The sequence below is a fragment of the Amblyraja radiata genome, chromosome 7 (assembly GCF_010909765.2).
Source record: "Amblyraja radiata isolate CabotCenter1 chromosome 7, sAmbRad1.1.pri, whole genome shotgun sequence".
NCBI classification, from domain to species: domain Eukaryota; kingdom Metazoa; phylum Chordata; class Chondrichthyes; order Rajiformes; family Rajidae; genus Amblyraja; species Amblyraja radiata.
This window is the reverse complement of record NC_045962.1, coordinates 9,100,627-9,123,979: the sequence shown is the minus strand read 5'-3', so window position 1 is coordinate 9,123,979 and position 23,353 is coordinate 9,100,627. Positions and strand designations below refer to the sequence as shown.

Here is a 23,353-nt window from a genome sequence, read left to right as displayed (position 1 = left end):
TGAACACAGGTGCGACCGTAGGAATGACTGTGGCGATGCTAGCGATGAGCGAGCGTGTGCCTACCCATCTTGCACCCAGCACCAGTTCACCTGCCAGAACGGCCGCTGCATTTCCCAGCTGTGGCTCTGCGACGGCGACAATGACTGCGGAGATAGGTCAGATGAGATGGAGCATCTGTGCTTCACCTCTCAGCCTACCTGCCCTCCACAGCACTTCCGCTGCAACAACGGAGCTTGTATTGAAACCGCCAAGGTGTGCAACCAAGAGGACGACTGTTCGGACAACAGCGACGAGAGGACCTGTGGTATGTACTCATCTCCCAGGGTCATCCTTGCTTGAACACCACAAACTCCAACTACACTACAAATTGCCTTGAATGCATGAGGATACATGGGGGCATTGGTTTTGTATGTGCACTATATTGTTTGTTTGTTTTTAATTATTGAAATAAAGAATAGTAAAAAATTAGGCCATTTGGCCCATCTACTCCACGATTTAATCGAGGCTGATCTATCTTTCCCTCTCAACCACATTCTCTGCCTTCTCCCCATAACCTTTGACGCCCTTACTAATTCTTACTACTTTTTATTATTTAGTATGGTGTTTACAGAGTATTATGTTTACATATAATAATAATAATAATAAATTTTATTTAATGGGCGCCTTTCAGACACCTCAAGGACACCTTACATAGTAATCGGAATATATCTGTTGTGCTGCTGCAAGTAAGAATTCCATTGTTCTGTTTTGGGACATATGACAATAAAACACTCTTGATTCTTGACTCTCTTTCCAAATATGTAACTTAATCACTCTAGAATTATTTAGCTTTATTCGACTTTCTCTTGCACTAAACGTTATTCCCTTTATTCTGTATCTGTACACTGTGAACAGCTTCTAACCACGAATAGTCTTTCCGCTGACTGGATAGCACTCAGCGAAAAAGCTTTTCACTCTACCTTGTTACACGTGACAATAACTAAATTAAAGGGCCTGTCCCACTTTCACGATCTAATTCACAACCTCTGCCGAGTTTGCCCTTGACGCATTCTCGCACCACTGTCGTTACGAGGTCGTAGGAGGTCATAGGTAGGTGTGATGCTAGTGGTAGGTACTCGTGGCATCAAGTAGGTCGGGGCGTTTTTTCAACATGATGTAAAATGTCCATGAGTAAAAAAGGTTGTGAATTAGGTCGTGAAAGTGGGACAGGCCCTTAAAATAAACAAATGGAATATCTAAAGGAAGTAATCAGAACTGTGTAGAAAGAAGGAACTGCCGATGCTGGTTGTGTAGGAAGGAACTGCAGATGCTGGTTTAAACCAAAGATAGACACAAAAAGCTGGAGTAACTCAGCGGGGTCTCGACTTCTTAAGGTTCTCGACCTGAAACGTCACCCATTCCTTCTCTTCAGAGATGCTGCCTGTCCCACTGAGTTACTCCAGCTTTTTCTGTCTATCTGCAGAGGCTGATTAATACACAAAGGGACACAAAGTGCAGGAGTATCTCAGCGGGTCAGGCAGTATCTCTGGAGGACAAGGACAGGTATTGGCTTGAGATTAGTTGAAGGATGACATGTTAATGCTTCTCTCTCTGGTGCTGCAGGCGTTGATGAGTGCAGTAATCTGGAGCTGAATCGTTGCACCCACATCTGCACCAACACGCTGGTGGGCTTCCTCTGCTCCTGCCCACCCGGGTACCGACTGCTGCAGGACGGGCAGGCTTGTGAAGACGTTGATGAATGCAACGAGACCCCGGGCGTCTGTAGCCAGATCTGTGAGAACACGGAGGGCTCGTACATCTGTAAATGTGCCCCGGGACACCTGCGGGAACCCGACGGCAGGACTTGCCGCCAGAACAGCAACATCACCCCTTACCTCCTCTTCAGCAACCGCTACTACATACGCAACTTCTCTATGGATGGAAACTCCTACACTCTTGTTCAACAAGGGCTGCTCAATGTTGGCGCTCTGGACTTTGACCGGGTGGAACAAAGGTTGTACTGGTTCGATATGGGGCGAAGAGTTATGGAGCGAATGTTTCTGAATGAAACCATGAAGGAGACAGTCATTAGCCATGACCTATTCGGGGCAGAGGGTCTGGCTGTTGATTGGATTGGCAGGTAAGATAACCATCATGTGCAACTATTTTAAACTACTGCGCAATACAATCCGATCAAAGTCCAATCAAATATAATGCCAGACCTTAACAGCAAGAGTTGCCAACCTCTGGTAAATTTACCCCCAGGGGGAAAATTTGTTGATTCTGGATTTGTACATATTTTTTCTCATTGACTGACCGTGTTTGGTTCTGATACATCGGTATCTGTTCATCATTAGTTGTTCATAAATAAGTGAAATAACATTGTTATGTGCTATTAAAGTTGCCGGGGGTAAACGGGATGAAAAAAGTTGGCAACCCCTGCTTAAGAGGATGTTATTATATCTCACGTTTCCCTTTCCCCTCACTCTCAATCTGTAGAATTGTCTCGACCTGAAACGTCACAATAGACAATAGGTGCAGGAGTAGGCCATTCGGCCCTTCGAGCCAGCACCGCCATTCAATCTGATCATGGCTGATCATCCCCAATCAGTACCCCGTTCCTGCCTTCTCCCCATATCCCCTGACTCCGCTATCTTTAAGAGCCCTATCTAGCTCTCTCTTGAAAGTATCCAGAGAACCAGCCTCCACCGCCCTCTGAGGCAGAGAATTCCACAGACTCGCAACTCTCTGTGAGAAAAAGTGCCTCCTCGTCTCCGTTCTAAATGGCTTACCCCTTATTCTTAAGCTGTGGCCCCTGATTCTGGACTCCCCCAACATCGGAAACATGTTTCCTGCCTCTAGCGTGTCACCTATTCCTTTTCTCCAGAGATGTTGTCTGACCCGCTGAGTTACTCCAGCTTTTTGTGTCTATCTAAAGAGGATGTTGCCATTACTCAAGGGGGAGAGGGGGGGGGGGGGGGGGGGGGGCAGGTTAAAGTCCAGCAGGTTGACGCAGGTGAGGAGGGGTTTTTGATAGGCAGATAGTTGGGCAACAGGAACATATTTTCGAAAATCAATTCAAAAAAGAATCCAATGAAGGTTTATTGGCAAAGTCCAGCTGTATTTGCATACAGTCTGGCCCTTTCACAGTAACCTGCACTTGTTAACCAACATGTCCCATCTACACTCGTCCTACCTGCCCACATTTGGCCCATATCCTTCTAAACCTTTCCCATCCATTTACCTGTCCAAATGTCTTTGAAAACTTGTTCTAGTACCTGCCTCAACGACCTCCTCCGGCAGCTCATTCCATACACCCACCACCCACCTGCTTGTTTTCTGAAAGAGCTACAGATTAGTCCCACACTCCTGTTCCCTCCCCACACACCTGCAAACTAATCTTTTTATAAGCAGATATAGAAACAAACTTTGGATGGATGATGGGATATTGGATTGTTACACGGATTGCCAGAGTTTTCTCTGACCACCGGAGTTTGCGGAGAGACCTGATCAAAGTGTATAACATTATGAGAGGCAGGAATAGGGTCAGACAGTCCGAACCTTTTGCAGTCACAGTCAGAATCCCAGGATGGAAAAATCACACACTAGCTTTAAGGTGAGAGGGGTAAAGTTTAGAGGAGATGTGCGGGGCAAGATTTTTACATAGAAGGTGGTGGGTGCCCGGTACACGCAGCCAGGGGTGGCGGTGGAGGCAGATATGATAGTGGCGTTTAAGAGAGTTTTGGATAGGCACATGGATATGCAGGGAATAGAGGGATATGGGTTATGTGCATGATGATAAGCATCATGTTTAGCACAGATATGTGGGCCTGTTCTTGTACTGTCCATGGTCAAAGGTCCAGCGGTGACAATATTGATCTCTCCAACTTCAAGTAACACTTGCAAACCTCTCTCTCCGTCCCTCCCCCCCCACCAAAGTCGTTATACTGGCTTCAAAGTCGTCTTGTTGAGTGTCATTGTCTGCAACTCGTTCTCACCTAGCACACCGCTAACAATGTTTAAGAAGTAACTGCAGATGCTGGAAAATCGAAGGTAGACAAAAATGCTGGAGAAACTCAGCGGGTGAGGCAGCATCTATGGAGCGGAGGAAATAGGTAACATTTCGGGCCGAAACCCTTCTTCAGGGTTTTGGCCTGTAACCTTACCTATTTCCTTCGTTCCATAGATGCTGCCCCACCCGCTGAGTTTCACCAACATTTTTGTCTAACAATGGCCTTCTCCTTTTTCATCGTTACTTTTTTGCATATCTTTCATTCATTTCTTTCTACATCACCGTCTGTATCGCTCCTTTCCCTATCCACTGACTCTCAGTCTGAAGAAGGGTCTCGACCCGGAACGTCACCCATTCCTTTTCGCCAGAGATGCTGCCCGACCCGCTGAGTTACTCCAGCTATTTGTGTCTGCCTCCACGGTCGATGAGTTCACTGAGCACTTCTCTCATTGCGTAGGAAACTATACTGGGCTGATAATTTTAAAAACTGCCTTAACGTTGCTGAGCTCGACGGGCGATTTATGAAGAAGCTGGCTACACCCTGTCTGGAGATGAACAGCACCTACTGCTTTGAGAATCCTCGTGCCGTGGCCCTTTATCCAAAATACGGGTGAGTGGACAGCAAGTTAAATATCAAATATGCCACATATTTGACCCTTAGTTTAGTTTATTGTCACGTGTACCCAGGTACAGTGAAAAACTTTTATCGCCTGCAAGTCAGCAGAAAGACAATACATGATTACAGTTGAGTCATTCACAGTGTACAGATACATGATAAGGGAATAAAGTTTAGTGCAAGGTAAAGCCAGCAAAGACTGATCAAGGATGGAGCGAAGGTCACCAATGAGGTAGATAGTAGTTCAGCACTGGGTGTGGAAGGATGGTTCAGTTGCCTGATAATAGCTGGGAAGAAACTGTCCCTGAATCTGGGGTTGCTTTTCTATTTTATTCCCTTTAACCTGCATCTGTACACTTTGGACGGCTTGATTGTAATCATGTGCTAGACTAAGTTGGACCTGTTGGGTCCCAGCTTCACACAGGAGGGCTGGTCCCCCAACGCAATATTCCACCTCTTCACCAATTCCAATACACACACACACACACACACACACACACACACACACACGCACACGCACACGCACACGCACACGCACACGCACACGCACACGCACACGCGCGCACACACGCGCACACACGCGCACACACTCGCACACACTCGCACACACACACATACACTGACTCACACAACATATATATGACAGTAAACTTTCTTGAATCTACTCACACGGCTGAGCGCAGCCTCTCTATTGTGGGACATCCGGAGTCAGCGGCACTTCCGCAATCAGTGCAACCTCTGCACTCACCAGAAATTACGCAATTAGCGTGACCTGTCCACTAAGCGAAGGTCATGGAATGAGCGGGACTTTTGAACTAAACACAGTTGAACCTAATAAAGCTAGTATTCCTTGAAAACACAGTCGGACCTAATAAAGCATTGCAGTTTCAAGCACAGGTAGGGCAGCAGGCCAAACAACTCACAGCATTGTCATTAAGGGTTAACAAATCATTTATTGCAAGTACATTGCAGACTCACAGTTCAGATTCACAGCTTAGAATGACAGTTGTGGCCTCTCCCTCGCGGTCTTGCAGAGTGACTGATTCATGATCAGGCATCCGGGGTTTTATAGTCCTGCCCCCCCCCCCCCCCCTCCCCCCCCCCCCCGAAGGGGGATTACCTTCATTGCGATGATTGACAGGCGAAAGGACCAATCAGCTGATCTCAAAGTTTTTTAAACACTCATAACTTTTTTTTTTTTCATCGATAGGAAAAATCCTCGGGGCTGGTTCAGCAGAGGAGGACTGTGAGATGGCCAAAAATCACAGCGATACAGTGAAGCGTTTTTTTATAAAATCAATAGTGGTCAAGATGAGACTTTTAATTATATAGATAGTCTCTCCGCTGGCTGGCTAGCACACAACAAAAAGCTTTTTGCTGTACTTCGGTACACTGGACAACCATAAACTAAACTAATACTATAAACTAAAATCTTGTCTTTTTTTTAATTTATTTTTTTTATTATGAAACTACTTTTATTCAAAAAATAAACATAAACATAGAGTATTAGCACAATCAAAGACTGCCTATGCTGACAGTTTACAAGCAAATGATCGTCAAATTAATAACATCAACGTCAACTGGACCCACGAAATGGCCGTTGAAGGTCGAGTGTTCCATTTATCAACAAAACACTCGACCTTCAACGGCGACCAGTATCCATGGAAAGCCTCCAAAGTCCCCATGGACACCACGTGTTCCCTCTTAACACTTAAACAAAATTATCAAATTAAAATATTAACATTCTTATCGATAATATATTCAACCTCCTGTGGTGACCAGCGTGCACAGAAGGCCTCCACAGTCCCCATGGACACCGCGTGTTCCTTTTCTAGGGACACGCGAGCTCGGACGTAACCCCGGAAAAGGGGCAGGCAGGCGACCGGTGTGCGGCCATCGACTGCCCGCTGCCTGGACCCGCGAATGGCCATCTTGGCCAGGCCCAGGAGCAGACCGACAGGGAGACCCACTCCTCCCTCCCAACCTTCCCCCCTCTGCACCGGATGCCCATAAATTAATAATGTTGGACTAAAATGTAGCCAAAACTTGAGGAGCAGCCCTCTCAGATATTCGAACAGTGGCTGCAACCTCTCACACTCTATGTACACATGGAACACGGTCTCTACCTCACCGCAGAAGTGACAAGCAGGGGAGGAGTCCGTGAACCGGCTCAAATACCTATTACAGGCCACGGCTTTGTGCAACACTCTCCACCCCAGGTCCCCGATGTAAAGGGGGAGGACTCCCTTGTAGAGAGACCTCCACTGGGGACCGCTCCCCTCGTCAGGTGGTAACACGGACCGCCAGGGTGTGTCTGGTAAAATCTTGTCTTGGGAGCGATGAGTGACTCCATAAAAACTCTGCCCCTGTGCCAGGTTATTCTTTCATAACAGATTTCTGATAGGACCTAGGCCTATAAGGCCATTCGGCCCATCAATCCTACCCCACCATTCGACCCATCAATCCTACCCCACCATTCGGCCCATCAATCCTACCCCACCATTCGGCCCATCAATCCTACTCCACCATTCGGCCCATCAATCCTACTCCACCATTCTCCCATGGCTGATCTAATTTTCTGTCTCCATTAACAGACGTGAAGATGGTTTATCTGCAATAGATGGGGTTTGTAACTTGTGGCATCTGACAGCTTCACTGTCTATGATCAACTCTGTTGATGATTATTGACTACATTGTCACCAGAAATCACAGATGATTGACTTGTACTAAACACAATTTTAAATTAAAATTTGGCACTTTGGGCTGGATACAAACATATGTATAAATGGAGCCTTCAGCGCCACAGCCCTGCTTTATTCAATAAAACATCTCAGTTCTGCATCCCCCCCCCCCCCCCCCCCCCCCCCCCACGTCCAATTAAGTTTTATTACCTTGCTTATCAAGAATATGTATATAACTCCTGAAAACCAAGATATACTGTATTCAAGAATATAGATGCCCCTATATAGGGCGGCACAGTGGCGCAACGGTAGAATTGCTGCCTTCCAAAGCCATAGACCCGGGTTCGATCCTGACTATAGGTGCTATCTGTACAGAGTTTGCATGTTCTTCCAGTGACCCTGTGGGTTTTCTCCAGGTGCTGTGGTTTCCTTCGACACTCCAAAGAAATGCTGGTTTGTAGGCTAATTGGCTTCTGTAAATTGTCCATAGTATGTCGGGTAGATATATTGCTGGTCGGCACAGACTCGGTGGGGCGAAGGGCCTGTTTCTCTAAACTAAACTAAACTAGTCATATAGACTTAAAGATTGGAAGGCTGTGTTTGTAACTTGAATTTTCTGCCACGTTGTACAATTCAATTTGGTACGGTAGAATTTGACTTGTTGGAAGCTTCAGTGTGATGTACATATTTTAGATACTCAGCATTTTGCAGATATGTTTTCTGGAGTGACTGGGGTGATCAAGCCTACATTGGCCGCATGGGGATGGATGGTGGAAACGCATCGGCCATTATTACCTCCAAGTTGGAGTGGCCCAATGGTATAACCATCGACTACACCAACGACAACCTCTACTGGACCGACGCTCACCTAAATTACATCGAGTAAGTATATCTGTACATTGAGAAAGCTCCGCTAGAACTTTCAGTGAGCAGCTTAGCTTAGTTTAGTTTAGAGACACAGAATGGAAAGACCCCAGTGGAGGTTTACAAGAATGATTCCTGGAATGAGTGGGTTAACATATGATGAGCGTTTGACAGCACTGGGCCTCTACTCGTTGGAGTTTAGAAGGTTGTGGGTGGACCTGATTGAAATTTACAGAATGATGAACGGCGTAGATAGAGTGGATGTGGAAAGGATGTTTCCACTGGTGGGAGAGTCTAGGACCAGAGGTCATAGCCTCAGAATTAAAGGGTGCTCTTTTAGCACGGAGGTGAGGAGGAACTTCTTTAGTCAGAGGGTAGTTAATCTGTGGAACTCATTGCCACAGAGGGCTGTGGAGGCCAAGTCAGTGGATATTTTTAAGGCAGAGATTGACACATTCTTGATTAGAACGGGTGTCAAGGGTTGTGGGAGAAGGCAGGAAAATTGAATTAGGAGGCAGTGATCAGCCATGATTGAATGGCGGAGTAGACTCGATGGGCCGAATGGCCTAATTCTATTCCTATAAATTGTGAACTTGGGAAACAGCATAGTTAAAAGTAAGAAATGCTGTTATCAGAGTGGAGATTTCGAAGAGTGGAGCGATTGGAATGTGTGATGGCAGATCCAGCACACACAGAGTCGGCTGGGTTGGTCTTTGTGTCCTTTGCTGCAAGCCAGCATCTCCAGTTCCTTGTGCCTGAGAGGAATTACATTGCACTGACAATCGAGGGAGTGTTTATCACTTTATCTGACTCGGAAGTGTAAATGTTTTTGTCGTTTAGATTTGCCAATTTGGACGGGAGCCACCGGCACACGGTATTTGACGGGACCCTGAGCCATCCCTTTGCTATTAGCCTGTTTGAGGATACAATATATTGGACTGACTGGAATACCAAATCAGTGGAAAAAGCCAACAAGTACACCGGGGAAGGCCGAGTCCTTTTGGTAAACACCACCCACACACCCACTGATATCCTTGTGTACCATCCGTACAGACAACCCATTGGTAAATGTATATACTGTGATATAGAATGCAATGCCTCTGACTCAATGGAACTGCAACTGAAATTATGGAATGATTCACATTCCAGGTATTACCTCCCTTCACCAAATCCATTTTACTTGTTTTTTGAAATGTAGGCACTTAGTATCAGTGCTTTTGTTGTCGTGACAAAAGTGCTGGTACCCACATAGTTTCTTGCTGTTGGTGTCAACACTGTTGTCTCTACTGCTGGTATTGACTATTGTTGTTGTCTACATTGTTGTTGTCTACACTGTTGTCTACATTGTTGTTGTCTACACTGTTGTCTACATTGTTGTTGTCTACACTGTTGTTGTCTACACTGTTGTTGTCTACACTGTTGTTGTCTACATTGTTGTTGTCTACACTGTTGTCTACATTGTTGTTGTCTACACTGTTGTCTGCACTGTTGTTGTCTACACTGTTGTTGTCTACACTGTTGTTGACTACACTGTTGTTGTCTACACTGTTGTTGTCTACATTGTTGTTGTCTACACTGTTGTCTACATTGTTGTTGTCTACACTGTTGTCTACATTGTTGTTGTCTACACTGTTGTTGTCTACACTGTTGTTGTCTACACTGTTGTTGTCTACACTGTTGTTGTCTACACTGTTGTTGTCTACACTGTTGTTGTCTACACTTGTCTACACTGTTGTTGTCTACACTGTTGTTGTCTACACTGTTGTTGTCTACACTGTTGTTGTCTACACTATTGTTGTCTACATTGTTGTTGTCTACACTATTGTTGTCTACACTGTTGTTGTCTACACTGTTGTTGGCTACACTTGTTGTCTACACTTGTCTACACTGTTGTTGTCTACACTGTTGTTGTCTACACTGTTGTTGTCTACACTGTTGTCTACACTGTTATTGTCTACACTGTTGTTGTCTACACTGTTGTTGTCTATCTGTTGTTGTCTACACTGTTGTTGTCTACACTGTTGTTGTCTACACTGTTATTGTCTACACTGTCCACACTGTTGTTGTCTACACTGTTGTCTACACTGTTGTTGTCTACACTGTTGTTGTCTACACTGTTGTTGTCTACACTGTTGTTGTCTACACTGTTGTTGTCTACATTGTTGTTGTCTACACTGTTGTTGTCTACACTGTTGTTGTCTACACTGTCCACACTGTTGTTGTCTACACTGTTGTCTACATTGTTGTTGTCTACACTGTTGTTGTCTACACTGTTGTTGTCTACACTGTTGTTGTCTACACTGTTGGTGTCTACACTATTGTTGTCTACACTGTTGTTGTCTACACTATTGTTGTCTACACTGTTGTTGTCTACACTGTTGTTGTCTACACTGTTGTTGTCTACACTGTTGTTGTCTACACTTGTTGTCTACACTTGTCTACACTGTTGTTGTCTACACTGTTGTTGTCTACACTGTTATTGTCTACACTGTTATTGTCTACACTGTTGTTGTCTACACTGTTGTTGTCTATCTGTTGTTGTCTACACTGTTGTTGTCTACACTGTTGTTGTCTACACTGTTGTTGTCTACACTTGTTGTCTACACTGTCCACACTGTTGTTGTCTACACTGTTGTCTACACTGTTGTTGTCTACACTGTTGTTGTCTACACTGTTGTTGTCTACACTGTTGTTGTCTACACTGTTGTTGTCTACATTGTTGTTGTCTACACTGTTGTTGTCTACACTGTTGTTGTCTACACTGTCCACACTGTTGTTGTCTACACTGTTGTCTACATTGTTGTTGTCTACACTGTTGTTGTCTACACTGTTGTTGTCTACACTGTTGTTGTCTACACTGTTGGTGTCTACACTGTTGGTGTCTACACTGTTGTTGTCTACACTGTTGTTGTCTACACTGTTGTTGTCTACACTGTTGTTGTCTACACTGTTGAGGTATACGTTGTTGTTGTCTATCTGTTGGTGTCTACACTGCTCAGTTCCAGAGACAAAGTCCAATGTCAACAATGGGGTATAGGTGAATCGGATAGTACCCTAGCTTATGGAAGGACAGTTCAAAAGCCTGATAACAAATGGGAAGAAGCTCTTCTAGGGTCTGGTGATGCATGCTTTTACACCTCTGCCTCTTCTACTGGTCAGGGTTAGGGAGAAGAAGTAATGACCTGGGTGGGATCTGTATGATTTTTGGTCATTTAAAATGTTTTGGTTATTGATTCATTGCAGTTCGTGATCCACACTTGCAGTCAGCGGTGAGGTGATAGATGGTAGATTAGTTTTATGTAAATATCAATTTCAGTGTAATCATACATTGGGTGAACTGGCTGACAGAATGGAAATATTCTTCTTCTGTCAATGCGTTCTTTCTCAGTAAAAGCCGCCCTAACCGCTGCCTTTATAATATCCTTGGTCCAGAGTCGAGTGTTGTTATTCTGTCGCATTGACAAACATAATGAGAATTCACAGCAAACCTACGGGATTAAACTTCAAAAGGAAAACTGAAACGTTTCTAATTTGTAAACTAATGATGTTATATTGAGGGAAGACACAAAGTGCTGGAGCAACTCAGCAGGTCAGGCAGTACCTCCGGAGAACATGGATTGTTGACGTTAATAATAATAATAATAAATTTTATATTTAATGGGCGCCTTTCATACAAAATCTCAAGGACACCTTACATAGTAAAACATATAATCAGAATAAAATAAGTAATAAAGACATCACAGAGACACAAATTAAAAACAGAATTCATTCCAAAAACAGAAAATCAAAAACACAGTGTGAAGAGATAAGGGTCAGGACCTTTTCTCAAAGTCCATTGAGATGTTCCGACCCGAGACGTCACCTATCCTTGTTCTCTACAGATGCTGCCAGACCCACTGAGATGCTCTTGAACTCTATAAACTAAACCAGCATCTGCTGTTCCATGTTTCTATGGTAAAAAGGGACACAAAGTGCTGGAGTAACTCAGCGGGTAACTCAGCATCTCTGGAGAACATGGGTAGTTTCAGGATGGGGCCCTGCTTCAGTGCTTGTTTCTTCTATGTTATATTGGGATTTAGCTCAGATGAAGAGTTGATGGAGCAGTGCATATTGGCTCCTTTTCTTATTGTAATCTTGCAGTGCAGCCCCAGTTGTACACTTCTGTTAAGAGGTAAATGCACAGAGTCTTTTACCCAGAGTAGGGTAATCAAGAACCAGAGGACATAGGTTTAAGGTGAGGGGGGGGGGATGATTTGATAGGAATCTGAGGGGCAGCTTTTTTACCCAGAGGGTGGTGGGCGTATGGAACAAGAGGAGGTAGTTGAGGCAGGTACTATCGCAACATTTAAGAAGCATTTGGACAGGTACATGGATAGGACAGGATTAGAGGGATATGGGCCAAACACAAGCAGTGTAGATGGGCCACGTTGGTCGGTATGGACAAGTTGGGCTGAAGGGCCTGTCTCCGCGATGTTTGACTCTGTGTCACTATGCTACGTGGAAAGGTGATTGAGATGTGTGCTGATTTTCATGATTGTTTTTGCACCGATTTCCATTGCAGCAATCAACCCATGCGGCTCCAATAATGGCGGCTGCTCACACCTGTGTCTGATCGCCAGTGGAGGTGAGAACTACACGTGTGCATGCCCAGACAACTTTGCAAGACAGCTGGGCAGCACCACTCACTGTGTCCCCATGTGTACAAGTACCCAGTACAGATGTCGAAACAATGAAAGGTAACTAATCCAGCCTTCCCAACCAGTCTGTGAGCATCACAAGTTGCTCTTAATCTGACTCTGTTTCCAGAAATTCAAAGATCTTAGAACAGTACAGCACAAGAACAGACCGTGATGCTGATTTAAACTAACCCCATCTCCTTGCACAAAGTCCATGTCTCTGCGCAAGAAAGAACTGCAGATGCTGGTTAAAATCGAAGGGAGACACAAAATGCTGGAGTAACTCGACGGGTGAGGCAGCATCTCTGGAGAGAAGGAATGGGCGACGTTTCGGGTCAAGTCTGAAGAAGGGTCTCGACCCGAAACGTCGCCCATTCCTTCTCTCCAGAGATGCTGCCTCAACCCGCTGAGTTACCCCAGCATTTTGTGTCTGTCTCTGTGTTCCCTGAGCAAAACACAAAGTCCTGGAGGAACCCAGCATTAACATAAAAACATAGAAAAATAGATGCAGTAGGCCATTCGGCCCTTCGAGCCAGCACCGCCATTCAATATGATAATGGCAGATCATCCAAAATCAGTACCCTATCCCTCCTTTTTCCCCATATCCCTTGATTACGTTAGCCCCAAGAGCTATATCTAACTCTCTCTTGAAAGCATCCAGTGAATTGGCCTCCACTGCCTTCTGTGGCAGAGAATTCCACAGATTCACAACTCTCTGTGTGAAACATCACTTGTCTATTCCCTCTACAGATGCCACTTGACCTGCTGAGTTCCTCCAGCACTTTTGTTTTGGTTAAGATCACAGCATCTGCAGCCTCTGTGTCTCCCTCCATTCCCTGACTGATAACGCCTCTCAAATACCTCTTAAAGGTTGCTATTGCATCTACTCCCACCAGCTTCCACAACTCCACCATGTTTCAATGGATCCAATGCACGTCAATCTTCAGCATCAGGCTACCGTGATAAACCTTGTCAACAGCCTCACTGAAGTCCATGTAGACAACATCTACTGCCCTACCCTCATCAATCATCTTCATCACCTCCTCACAAAAACCCAGTCGTTTGTAAGACACGACCTCCCAACCAAAGCCTTGCTGACTGACTCCTAAAATTTCTGTGCTCTTCCAAACATGAGTAAAGGGCCTGTCCCACTGTACGAGCTAATTCAAGAGTTCTCCCGAGTTTCCCCTGATTCGAACTCGGAGAATTACGGTAATAGCCGCTCGTAGGTACTCGGGGCTCTCGTGGACATGTTGAAAATCTTCACGAGCTTACCGCGTTTCCCAAGTACCTGCCGTTAGCATTACGAGCCGCTAAGAGACGTCCCGAGCTCCGACGTACCCGCTACGTACATTCTACGTGCTCTCCCGAGTTTTTTAAACTCGGGAGAGCTCCTGAATTACCTCGTACTGTGGGACAGGCCCTTGAATCCTATGAAAGAATGCTCTCAAATCAATTCCTCGTTGCACATGTAAGGCCCACTGGCCATTAATGACCCTGGTTGTCCCGATTGCCCATCTTAAAGAAAGGGACATTATAGAAACATAGAAACATAGAAAATAGGTGCAGGAGTAGGCCATTCGGCCCTTCGAGCATGCACCGCCATTCAATATGATCATGGCTGATCATCCAACTCAGTATCCTGTACCTGCCTTCACTCCATAACCCCTGATCCCTTTAGCCACAAGGGCCACATCTAACTCCCTCTTAAATATAGCCAACGAACTGGCCTCATCTACCTTCTGTAGCAGAGAATTCCAGAGATTCACCACTCTCTGTGTGAAAAATGTTTTCCTCATCTCGGTCCTAAAAGATTTCCCCCTTATCCTTAAACTGTGACCCCTTGTTCTGGACTTCCCCAACATCGGGAACAATCTTCCTGCATCTAGCCTGTCCAACCCCTTAAGAATTTTGTAAGTTTCTATAAGATCCCCCCTCAATCTTCTAAATTCTAGCGAGTACAAGCCGAGTCTATACAGTCTTTCTTCATATGAAAGTCCTGCCATCCCAGGAATCAGTCTGGTGAACCTTCTCTGTACTCCCTCTATGGCAAGAATGTCTTTCCTCAGATTAGGAGACCAAAACTGTACGCAATACTCCAGGTGTGGTCTCACCAAGACCCTGTACAACTGCAGTAGAACCTCCCTGCTCTTATACTCAAATCCTTTTGCTATGAATGCTAACATACCATTTGCTTTCTTCACTGCCTGCTGCACCTGCATTCCTACTTTCAATGACTGGTGTACCATGACACCCAGGTCTCGTTGCATCTCCCCTTTTCCTAATCGGCCACCATTCAGATAATAGTCTACTTTCCTGTTTTTGCCACCAAAGTGGATAACCTCACATTTATCCACATTATACTGCATCTGCCATGCATTTGCCCACTCACCCAACCTATCCAAGTCACCTTGCAGCCTCCTAGCATCCTCCTCACAGCTAACACTGCTCCCCAGCTTCTCTGTACTCCCTCTATGGCAAGAATTATGGGCTTTTCTCCTGTGCTCTGGGACCTCACCTGCAGCGAGAGAAGATGCAGAGATTTCTGTCAATGCATGTTCTCCCCAACATTTCTGTTCCTCTGTTGAATGGACCCAACACATGCATGAATGATATCATTCTGTGGGACATGAAAATGGCGCCATACCTGGCCACTTGTGTACTGCCTCAGTGTACTATTTCTGTATTCTGGTGCTGTATCTAAGATGTGCTTATGTAGAGTAATACTTATACTGAACTTTATGGAGAAATAATTTTGCTGTACCTCGGTACATGTGACAATACAGTACCATTGAGCCATTGAACCGTTGAAGCACTCTTTGTCTCCCTAGGTGTATTCCGATCTGGTGGAAGTGCGATGGGCAGAAGGATTGCCGCGATGGCTCAGATGAGCCCAGCACCTGCCCACCCCACTACTGCAGACTGGGACAATTTCAGTGTAACGATGGGAACTGTACCAGTCCCAGCCTCTTGTGCAATGGCTATCAGGATTGCGCTGATGATTCCGATGAAGACGCGGCACTTTGTCGTAAGCATTTCTTCTTGTGGATTGAACACAGTTGTTGATCACATAGATAGACACAGGTGCACTGGAGTTACTCAGCGGGTCAGGCAGCGCCTCTGGAGAACGTGGATAGGCAAAGTTTCGGGTTGGGACTCTTTATCCTCTGTGGATGGTCACTAGGCTACACAGGCATCATTTCCATCAGCATCCTGTGATAGACCCGAGATTTACGATCTGTGACGTTTTATTGTCCGTGACCTCTCGTAGAGTCACAGTCTGAAGAAGGGTCTCGATCCGAAATGTCACCCATTCCTTCTCTCCAGAGATGCTGCCTGTCCCGCTGAGTTACTCCAGCTTTTTGTGTCTTCCTTCGAGTCACAGTTTAGTTTAATTTAATTTAGTTTAGTTTAATATAGTCACGTGTACTGAGGTACAGTGAAAAGCTTTTATTGCGTTCTATCCGGCCAGCAGAAAGACCATACATGATTACAATTAAACCGTCCACAGTGTACAGATACAGGATAAAGGGAATAACGTTTAGGGCAAGATAAAGTCCAGTAAAGCCTGATTAAAGATAGTCCGAGGGTCTCCAATGAGGTAAATTATTAGCTCAGGGCCGGTCTCTTGTCGTTGATAGGATGGTTAAGTTGCCTGATAACAGCTGGGAAGAAACTACCCCTGAATCTGGAGGTGTGCGTTTTCACACTTCTGTACCTCTTGCCTGATGGGAGAGGAGAGAAGAGGGAGTGGGCAGGGTGCGACTCATCCTTGATTATGCTGCTGGGCTTGCCGACGCAGCGTGAAGTGTAAAGGGAGTCAATGGAAGGGTTGGTTAGAGGGGAGATGAGGGAATGACCGGGGTGAGACTGGACCTTGAGTATGCTGGTGGCTCACCTTGGACCCAGTTTCTGCCATAAGTGATAATTGATTCTCCAGAGTTGAATGCGTGACTGACCTGAGCACAGGAGCGGTGTGATGTGACTAAGTGGCGTCCCGTCTTTGTTACAGTGAGTCACCAATGTGAGAGCTACCAGTGGCAGTGCACTAACAAGCGATGTATCCCCGAGGCCTGGCAGTGTGATGGTGAGAACGACTGCACTGACAACTCCGATGAAGATGCTGCTTCCTGTGCCACCCGAACCTGCAACCCTGGCCAGTTTAAATGCAGCAACGGCCACTGCATCCCTCTGTCCTGGAAATGCGATGTGGACGATGATTGTGGGGATTACTCCGACGAGCCCTACGAGGAATGCCGTGAGTACCGTTGAAGGGACGCGTTTAGGAGAGTGGCGGATGGTTAATATTTAAGCTATACTTGAAAATACGCAGCAAACCCTGTCACAGTGGCACCACGGTGGCGCAGCGGGTAGAGCTGCTGCCTCACAGCGCCAGGGACTAGGTTCCATCTTGACCTCGGGTGCTGTCTGTGCGGAGTTTGCACGCTCTCCCAGTGACTGCGTGGTTTTCACTGGTTTCCTCCCACTCTCCAAAGACATGCGGATTTGTAGGTTCATTGGCCCTCTGTACATTGCCCCTGGTTTGTGGGCAGTGGGTGAGAAAGGGGGATAACATGGAACTATTGTGAATCATGGTGATCGATGGTCGACGTGGACTCAGTGGGCCGAAGGGGCCTGTTTCCATGCTGCTTCTCTAAACTAAACTAAATGTATTTTTCCCAACATTGCCTGGAGAGAAATAAGATGAAGAAATGTGATGGGAATGCAGGGAGATGGAGTTGATTTTTATCATTAATAATGTCATTTGGTCTTGAACCATTTATGAAATTATTATCCAATGTTACTGCAATAAATATTACTGGTTACATCCACCTTGTGTGATATATGTATCCGCAGAGAGAGATTCAAAAATATAACATGAAATTATTTCATGATACTATAAAAATAATTTTAATCCAAAATGAGCTGCCCAATGTCTGAATTTACATTTGAAAGGGACAAATGTAAATAAGCGACTCCCTTATTTACTTTATGCATAGTTTTGGTTGTCGGCAACAATTCATCTCTAAAGTAGATGCAAAGTATTTTGCTTGTGGGGGGAGAAGTGAGAATGAAGTGGAACATTCCAAAGCAAAGATCTTATATCAGAGCAAGATAGGCTACTCCTGCGAAATACAATGGGCTGACGTGTAGTACGCTACGGAGGGAATCCTGGGCATTTTTCCCCGCCCATTTTAGTAACCGGAGCCTACCTGACACGATCCGACTCGCAGTGTCATCAATGTTGCGGGGCAACAGTTTGTGTGTGTGATATAGGGTTAGATTTATAATTCTGTCAGTTCATACTTCTTGTCATTAATAAAATTTGACACTGGTAATTGTCTTTTTTAATGTTTTTTAAATCATTTCTTTTTAAATGGCTCACAAGCAGTGTTTGAGTTGATTTTGTAGTAACCGGAACCGACCCGACTCGCAGGGTGATTGACATTGCGGGGGAAGTTTTGTGTGTGATATAGGGTTAGATTCATAATTCTGTTAGTTCATAATTCTGTTCATTCTTGTTAAAGAATAGAATGTTTATAAACACGCATACATGAATGTGATATAAATGTGTATAATCATATAACACACACAATTATATTTCTTCTGATCCAATTATGAACTTTATTTCAGACTAGACAAGGGACATTAAATAAGAAACATTGTAAACCTCCCCGCAACTTCACACACTAGGCCTTATCCCCGGGCCCCACACTCCCTCTCCCTCTCCCCTGGCCCCACACTCCCTCTCCCTCTCCCCTGGCCCCACACTCCCTCTCCCGCTGCCCCGGGCCGCACACTCCCTCTCCCCGTTGCCCCAGGCTGCACACTCCCTCTCCCTCTCCCCTGACTCCACACTCCCTCTCCCCGCTGCCCCGGGCCGCACACTCCCTCTCCTCGCTGCCCCGGGCCACACACCCCCTCTCCCCGGGCCACACACCCCCTCTCCCCGGGCCCCACACTCCCTCTCCCGCTGCCCCGGGCCGCACACTCCCTCTCCCCGTTGCCCCAGGCTGCACACTCCCTCTCCCTCTCCCCTGACTCCACACTCCCTCTCCCCGCTGCCCCGGGCCGCACACTCCCTCTCCCCGTTGCCCCAGGCTGCACACTCCCTCTCCCTCTCCCCTGACTCCACACTCCCTCTCCCCGCTGCCCCGGGCCGCACACTCCCTCTCCTCGCTGCCCCGGGCCACACACCCCCTCTCCCCGGGCCCCACACTCCCTCTCCCCGCTGCGGAAACAAAGATCCGATCGTTGGCCGGAAGCAAGATGGCGGAACAAGATGGCGGGGGCTGGTTGCTAAAATGGGTCATATAATCACCCATGAATCCGCCCATGAGCGTACTACACGTTTGCGTGAGAGTAACCCATCTTGCTCCGCTATAAGATCTTTGTTCCAAAGTGTGAAATAAATGGCCATTGATTTAGTACGATTCAGTACAACACTATTAATTTGCATCTTAACACAAGGGACCATTGTATATCGGCATTCTAGATTAATATACTAGAATTCAGCTCTTACAAAAAAAATGTCCCTGCAAATGCTCTTGAAAATGGCAGCACACTTTAAAATTGCAGGAACTGTGTATTGTTTTGTTTTAGTTTCAAAAATACTGCGTGGAAACCGGCCCATCGGCCCACCAGATCCCCGCCGATCCTTCGATCACCCTGTCCACACTGGTTCTATGTTATCCCACTTTCTCATCCACTCTCTACACACTAGGGACAATTTACTGAGGTCGATTGACCAACAAACCTGTAAGTCTTTGGGATGTGGGAGGAAACCGGAGCACCAGGAGAAAACCACGCGGTCACAGGGAGAACATGCAAACTCTGCACAGACAGCACCCGTAGTCAGGATCGAACCGGGGTCTCTGGCTTCTGCTCTATCGCTGCGCCGCCATGCCGCCCTATTGCCATACTCTTATTACCGTATTTGCAGGAGTTCAGATTAACTCTGTAAATAACCAGTGGTAGAGTCACTGCGGTAGAGTTGCTGCCTCACAGCGCCAGAGACCCGGGTTTGATACTGACTACGGGTGCTGCATGTACGGAGGTTGTACGTTCTCCCTGTGACCTGCATGGGTTTTCTCCGGGTAGTCTGGTATCCTCCCACTTTCCAAAGACGTACAATTTGTAGGTTAATTTCCGGAAGTGGCGGCGCTGTTGAACAGCTGCGGCTCGCCTGCAGTCCGTCTGTTTTTACTTTTTTTTGTCTTGTTTTAGTTACATTTTAGTTTATTAGGTTGTGTTATGTGTGTGTGGCGGGGGGGGGTGAAACATGTTTTTTAGTCTCTTCCTTCGGGGGAATACGACTTTTTCTTGTCGTATCCCCCTTCTCTGCGTCTGCGCTGAGGCCTAATGGCGGAGCTGGCGGTCTCCAACTGCGACCGACCTCGAGGCTCCGGAGCCAGAGCCAGCCAGGACTGGGCTGGCCGACTTCGGGGCTGAGGCGGCGGTGGCCCGACTCGGAGTTGAGGCTGCGGGACTCGGAGCTGAGGCGGCGGCGGCCCGACTCGCTGAGGCGGCGTTCCAGCTTTCGGCAGCGGCCCGACTCGGAGCTGGGGCTGCGTTCCGGCGACGGCCCGACTCGGAGCTGAGGCTGCGGGACTCGGAGTTGAGGCTGCGGGACTCGGAGCTGAGGCGGTGGCGGCCCGACTCGCTGAGGTGGTGTTCCGGCTTTCGGCAGCGGCCCGAATCGGAGCTGAGGCGGCGGTGACATCACTTCGGAGGTCCGCTGGACTGGAGGGCGGCATCTTCGGCCTGGATCCGCCTCAGCGCAGAGGGAGTACAAGGAGAGAAGAGACAGAGACTTTTACCTCCATCACAGTGAGACGGTGCTTGGTGAACTCACTGTGGTGGATGTTAATTTGTGTTTATTGTGTGTTTTGTTATTTATTATTATATGTATGACTGCAGGCACGAAATTTCGTTCAGACCGAAAGGTCTGAATGACAATAAAGGAATCTAATCTAATCTTAATTAGCTTTGGTGAAAATTGTAAAATTGTCCCTGGCGTGTAGGATACTGCTAGTCGGTGCGGTCTCGGTGGGCCGAAGGGATAATTTCTGCCCTGTATCTCCAAAGTGTAAAGTCTAAAGAGTGACTGTGATCAGTAAGTTGTCGTGGATTGCTGTTCCCTAAAGGATGCTTGCTTATTTCAGATGGACCTGACTATTCCTGTGATAGTCACACTGAGTTCTCCTGTCGAACAAACTACCGATGCATTCCTACCTGGGCCGTATGCAACGGTAACAATGATTGCCGAGACAACACCGACGAGCAAAACTGTGGTATGTGGGAATATTCACAATAAGTGTAGGAAGGAACTGCAGATGCTGGCTTAAACTGAAGATAGGCACAAAAATCTGGAGTAACTCAGCGGGACAGACAGCATCCCTGGAGAAAAGGAATAGGTGACGTTTTGGGTTGAGACTCTTCAGACTGAGAGTCAGGGGAGAGGGAATCGAGAGATATAGACGGTGATGTTATTCTTTTTTTGTATCTCTCCACATCACTGTCTATTTCTCTAATTTCTCTTTCCCCTGACTCTCGGTCTGAAGAAGGATGTGCCAGCGTTGGAGAGGGTCCAGAGGAGGTTTACGAGAATTATTCCAGGAATGGGTTAACATATGATGAGTGTTCACTGGCCCTGTACTTGCTGGAGTTTAGAAGGATGAGAGGAGCCACATTGAAACTTACTGAATAGTGAAAGGCCTGGATAGAGTGGATGTGGAGAGGATGTAGTTGGAGAGTCTAGGACCAGAGGTCATGCCTCAGGATAAAGGGACGTACCTTTGGAAAAGAGATGAAAAGTAATTTATTTAGTCAGACGGTGGTGAATCTGTGTAATTCATTGCCACAGACGGCTGTGGAGGCCAAGTCAATGGATATTTTTAAGGTGGAGATCGACAGATTCTTGATTAGTACGGGTGTCAGGGGTCATGGGGAGAAGGCAGGAGAATGGGGTTGATAGGGAGAGATAGATCAGCCATGATTGAATGGCAGAGTGGGCTGAATGGCTTCAACTTGCTCCTAGAACCTGTTAACACATGAACACTGGTGGGTAAATGAAGAGGTTGCATCCTAACATCTCTACGTTCTTGCCTTGCTCCCGCAGAGGACCGTACCTGTAACCCTACCGGGGACTTCCGCTGTGATGACCATCGCTGTATCCCGCTGCGCTGGAGGTGCGACGGCGACAACGACTGCAGCGATGACTCTGATGAGCGGGACTGCTGTACGTAACACCCCCACATACAATAACTGCACGATGTAACCTCACCACATACAGGGACTGCAGTATGTAAGACCTCCATATACAATTACTGCACGATGTAACCTCACCACATACAGGGACTGTGGTATGTACAGTAACACCCCCACACACTAGTGTGTAGGATGGGCGCGGTTCACAGACTCGCCAGCCGCCTGCCACTTTTGCGGGCTGGAAGAGTCTGTGTACCACGTGTACATGGAGTGCGTGAGGCTGCAGCCACTGTTTGAATATCTAAAGGGGCTGCTCCTTGCCTTCTGGCTGCATTTTTCACCCACCATCCTCATCTTTGGACACCCTGTGCGTAGGGGAGAGGGTAGGGCTGAAGATGTCCTGGTTGGGTTGCTCCTGGGCCTGGCCAAGCTGGCCATCCGCGAGTCACGGCGCCAGACGGTGGAGGGCTCTACCCGAACCGGCTGCCTGCCCCTTTTCCAGGGGTACGTCCGTGCCCGGGTGCGGATGGAAAGGGAATACGCCCTGTCTACGGGCACCCTGAGGGAGTTCCGCGACCGCTGGGCACCGAGGGGGGTTGAATGTATCCTTGACAAGGATTGTAATATAGTTGTTTAGCAGTTGATTAGCATATTTGTTCATCTTGTATTATGGTGGTGTTTTGTTTTATTGTATTGTAAATACAATTTTAATATTTGAATAAATATTTTTGATTAAAAAAAAAAAAAAAAAAAAAAAAAAAATGTGTAGGATGGTGCTGGTGATCGCTGGTCGGCGTGGACTTGGTGGGCCAAAGGGCCTGTTTCCGCTCTGCATATCCAAAGCCTAAAGTCACTGCTTACGTGTGTTTACACACCCACTACTGATGCTCTTGAGGTAGAACCAGAAGCGGCTCCTTCATTCCCAGCTGGTTGCCATTTCCTATACTGTATTTTTTCACCCTCTCCACCCACCCCTCTGGAGTGTGCAAGGAACACTTGTAACAAATGCTTTGTTACTGCGGGACTGCGATGTACCATGTCATCGAAAGTAGAAGTCACCTGTCACTCAGCGGGTCAGGCAGCACCTGTGGAGATCATCGATAGGTGACGTTTCAGGTCGGGACCCTTCTTCAGACCGATTGTGGTGGGGGGGGGGGGGGAAATCGTGGAAGAGAGAAGGGGGCAGGACAATGCAAAGAAGGGTCCAGATCCGAAACGTGACCCATCTCTTATCTCCAGAGATGCTTCCTGACCCGCTGAGTCACTCCAGTACTTTGCCTTGGTGTTGGGTCTAATGGGGCTTTGCTTTGTTTC

At 46.8% G+C, this 23,353-nt stretch overlaps 1 protein-coding gene across 2 annotated transcripts in view; it reads left to right on the top strand.

Moving 5' to 3' along the window:
* Positions 1-23,353, top strand: part of lrp2 (LDL receptor related protein 2) — a 266,845-nt gene that overhangs the window by 190,125 nt on the left and 53,367 nt on the right. For both annotated transcript variants that reach the window (XM_033023669.1, XM_033023668.1), the window contains 10 exons: positions 10-305; positions 1,604-2,120; positions 4,450-4,602; positions 8,001-8,171; positions 8,994-9,217; positions 12,715-12,889; positions 15,661-15,857; positions 16,842-17,087; positions 20,995-21,123; positions 21,951-22,070. In XM_033023669.1, coding sequence (XP_032879560.1) covers positions 10-305; positions 1,604-2,120; positions 4,450-4,602; positions 8,001-8,171; positions 8,994-9,217; positions 12,715-12,889; positions 15,661-15,857; positions 16,842-17,087; positions 20,995-21,123; positions 21,951-22,070 — 2,228 coding nt within the window. The remainder of the gene's footprint in view (positions 1-9; positions 306-1,603; positions 2,121-4,449; positions 4,603-8,000; positions 8,172-8,993; positions 9,218-12,714; positions 12,890-15,660; positions 15,858-16,841; positions 17,088-20,994; positions 21,124-21,950; positions 22,071-23,353) is intronic.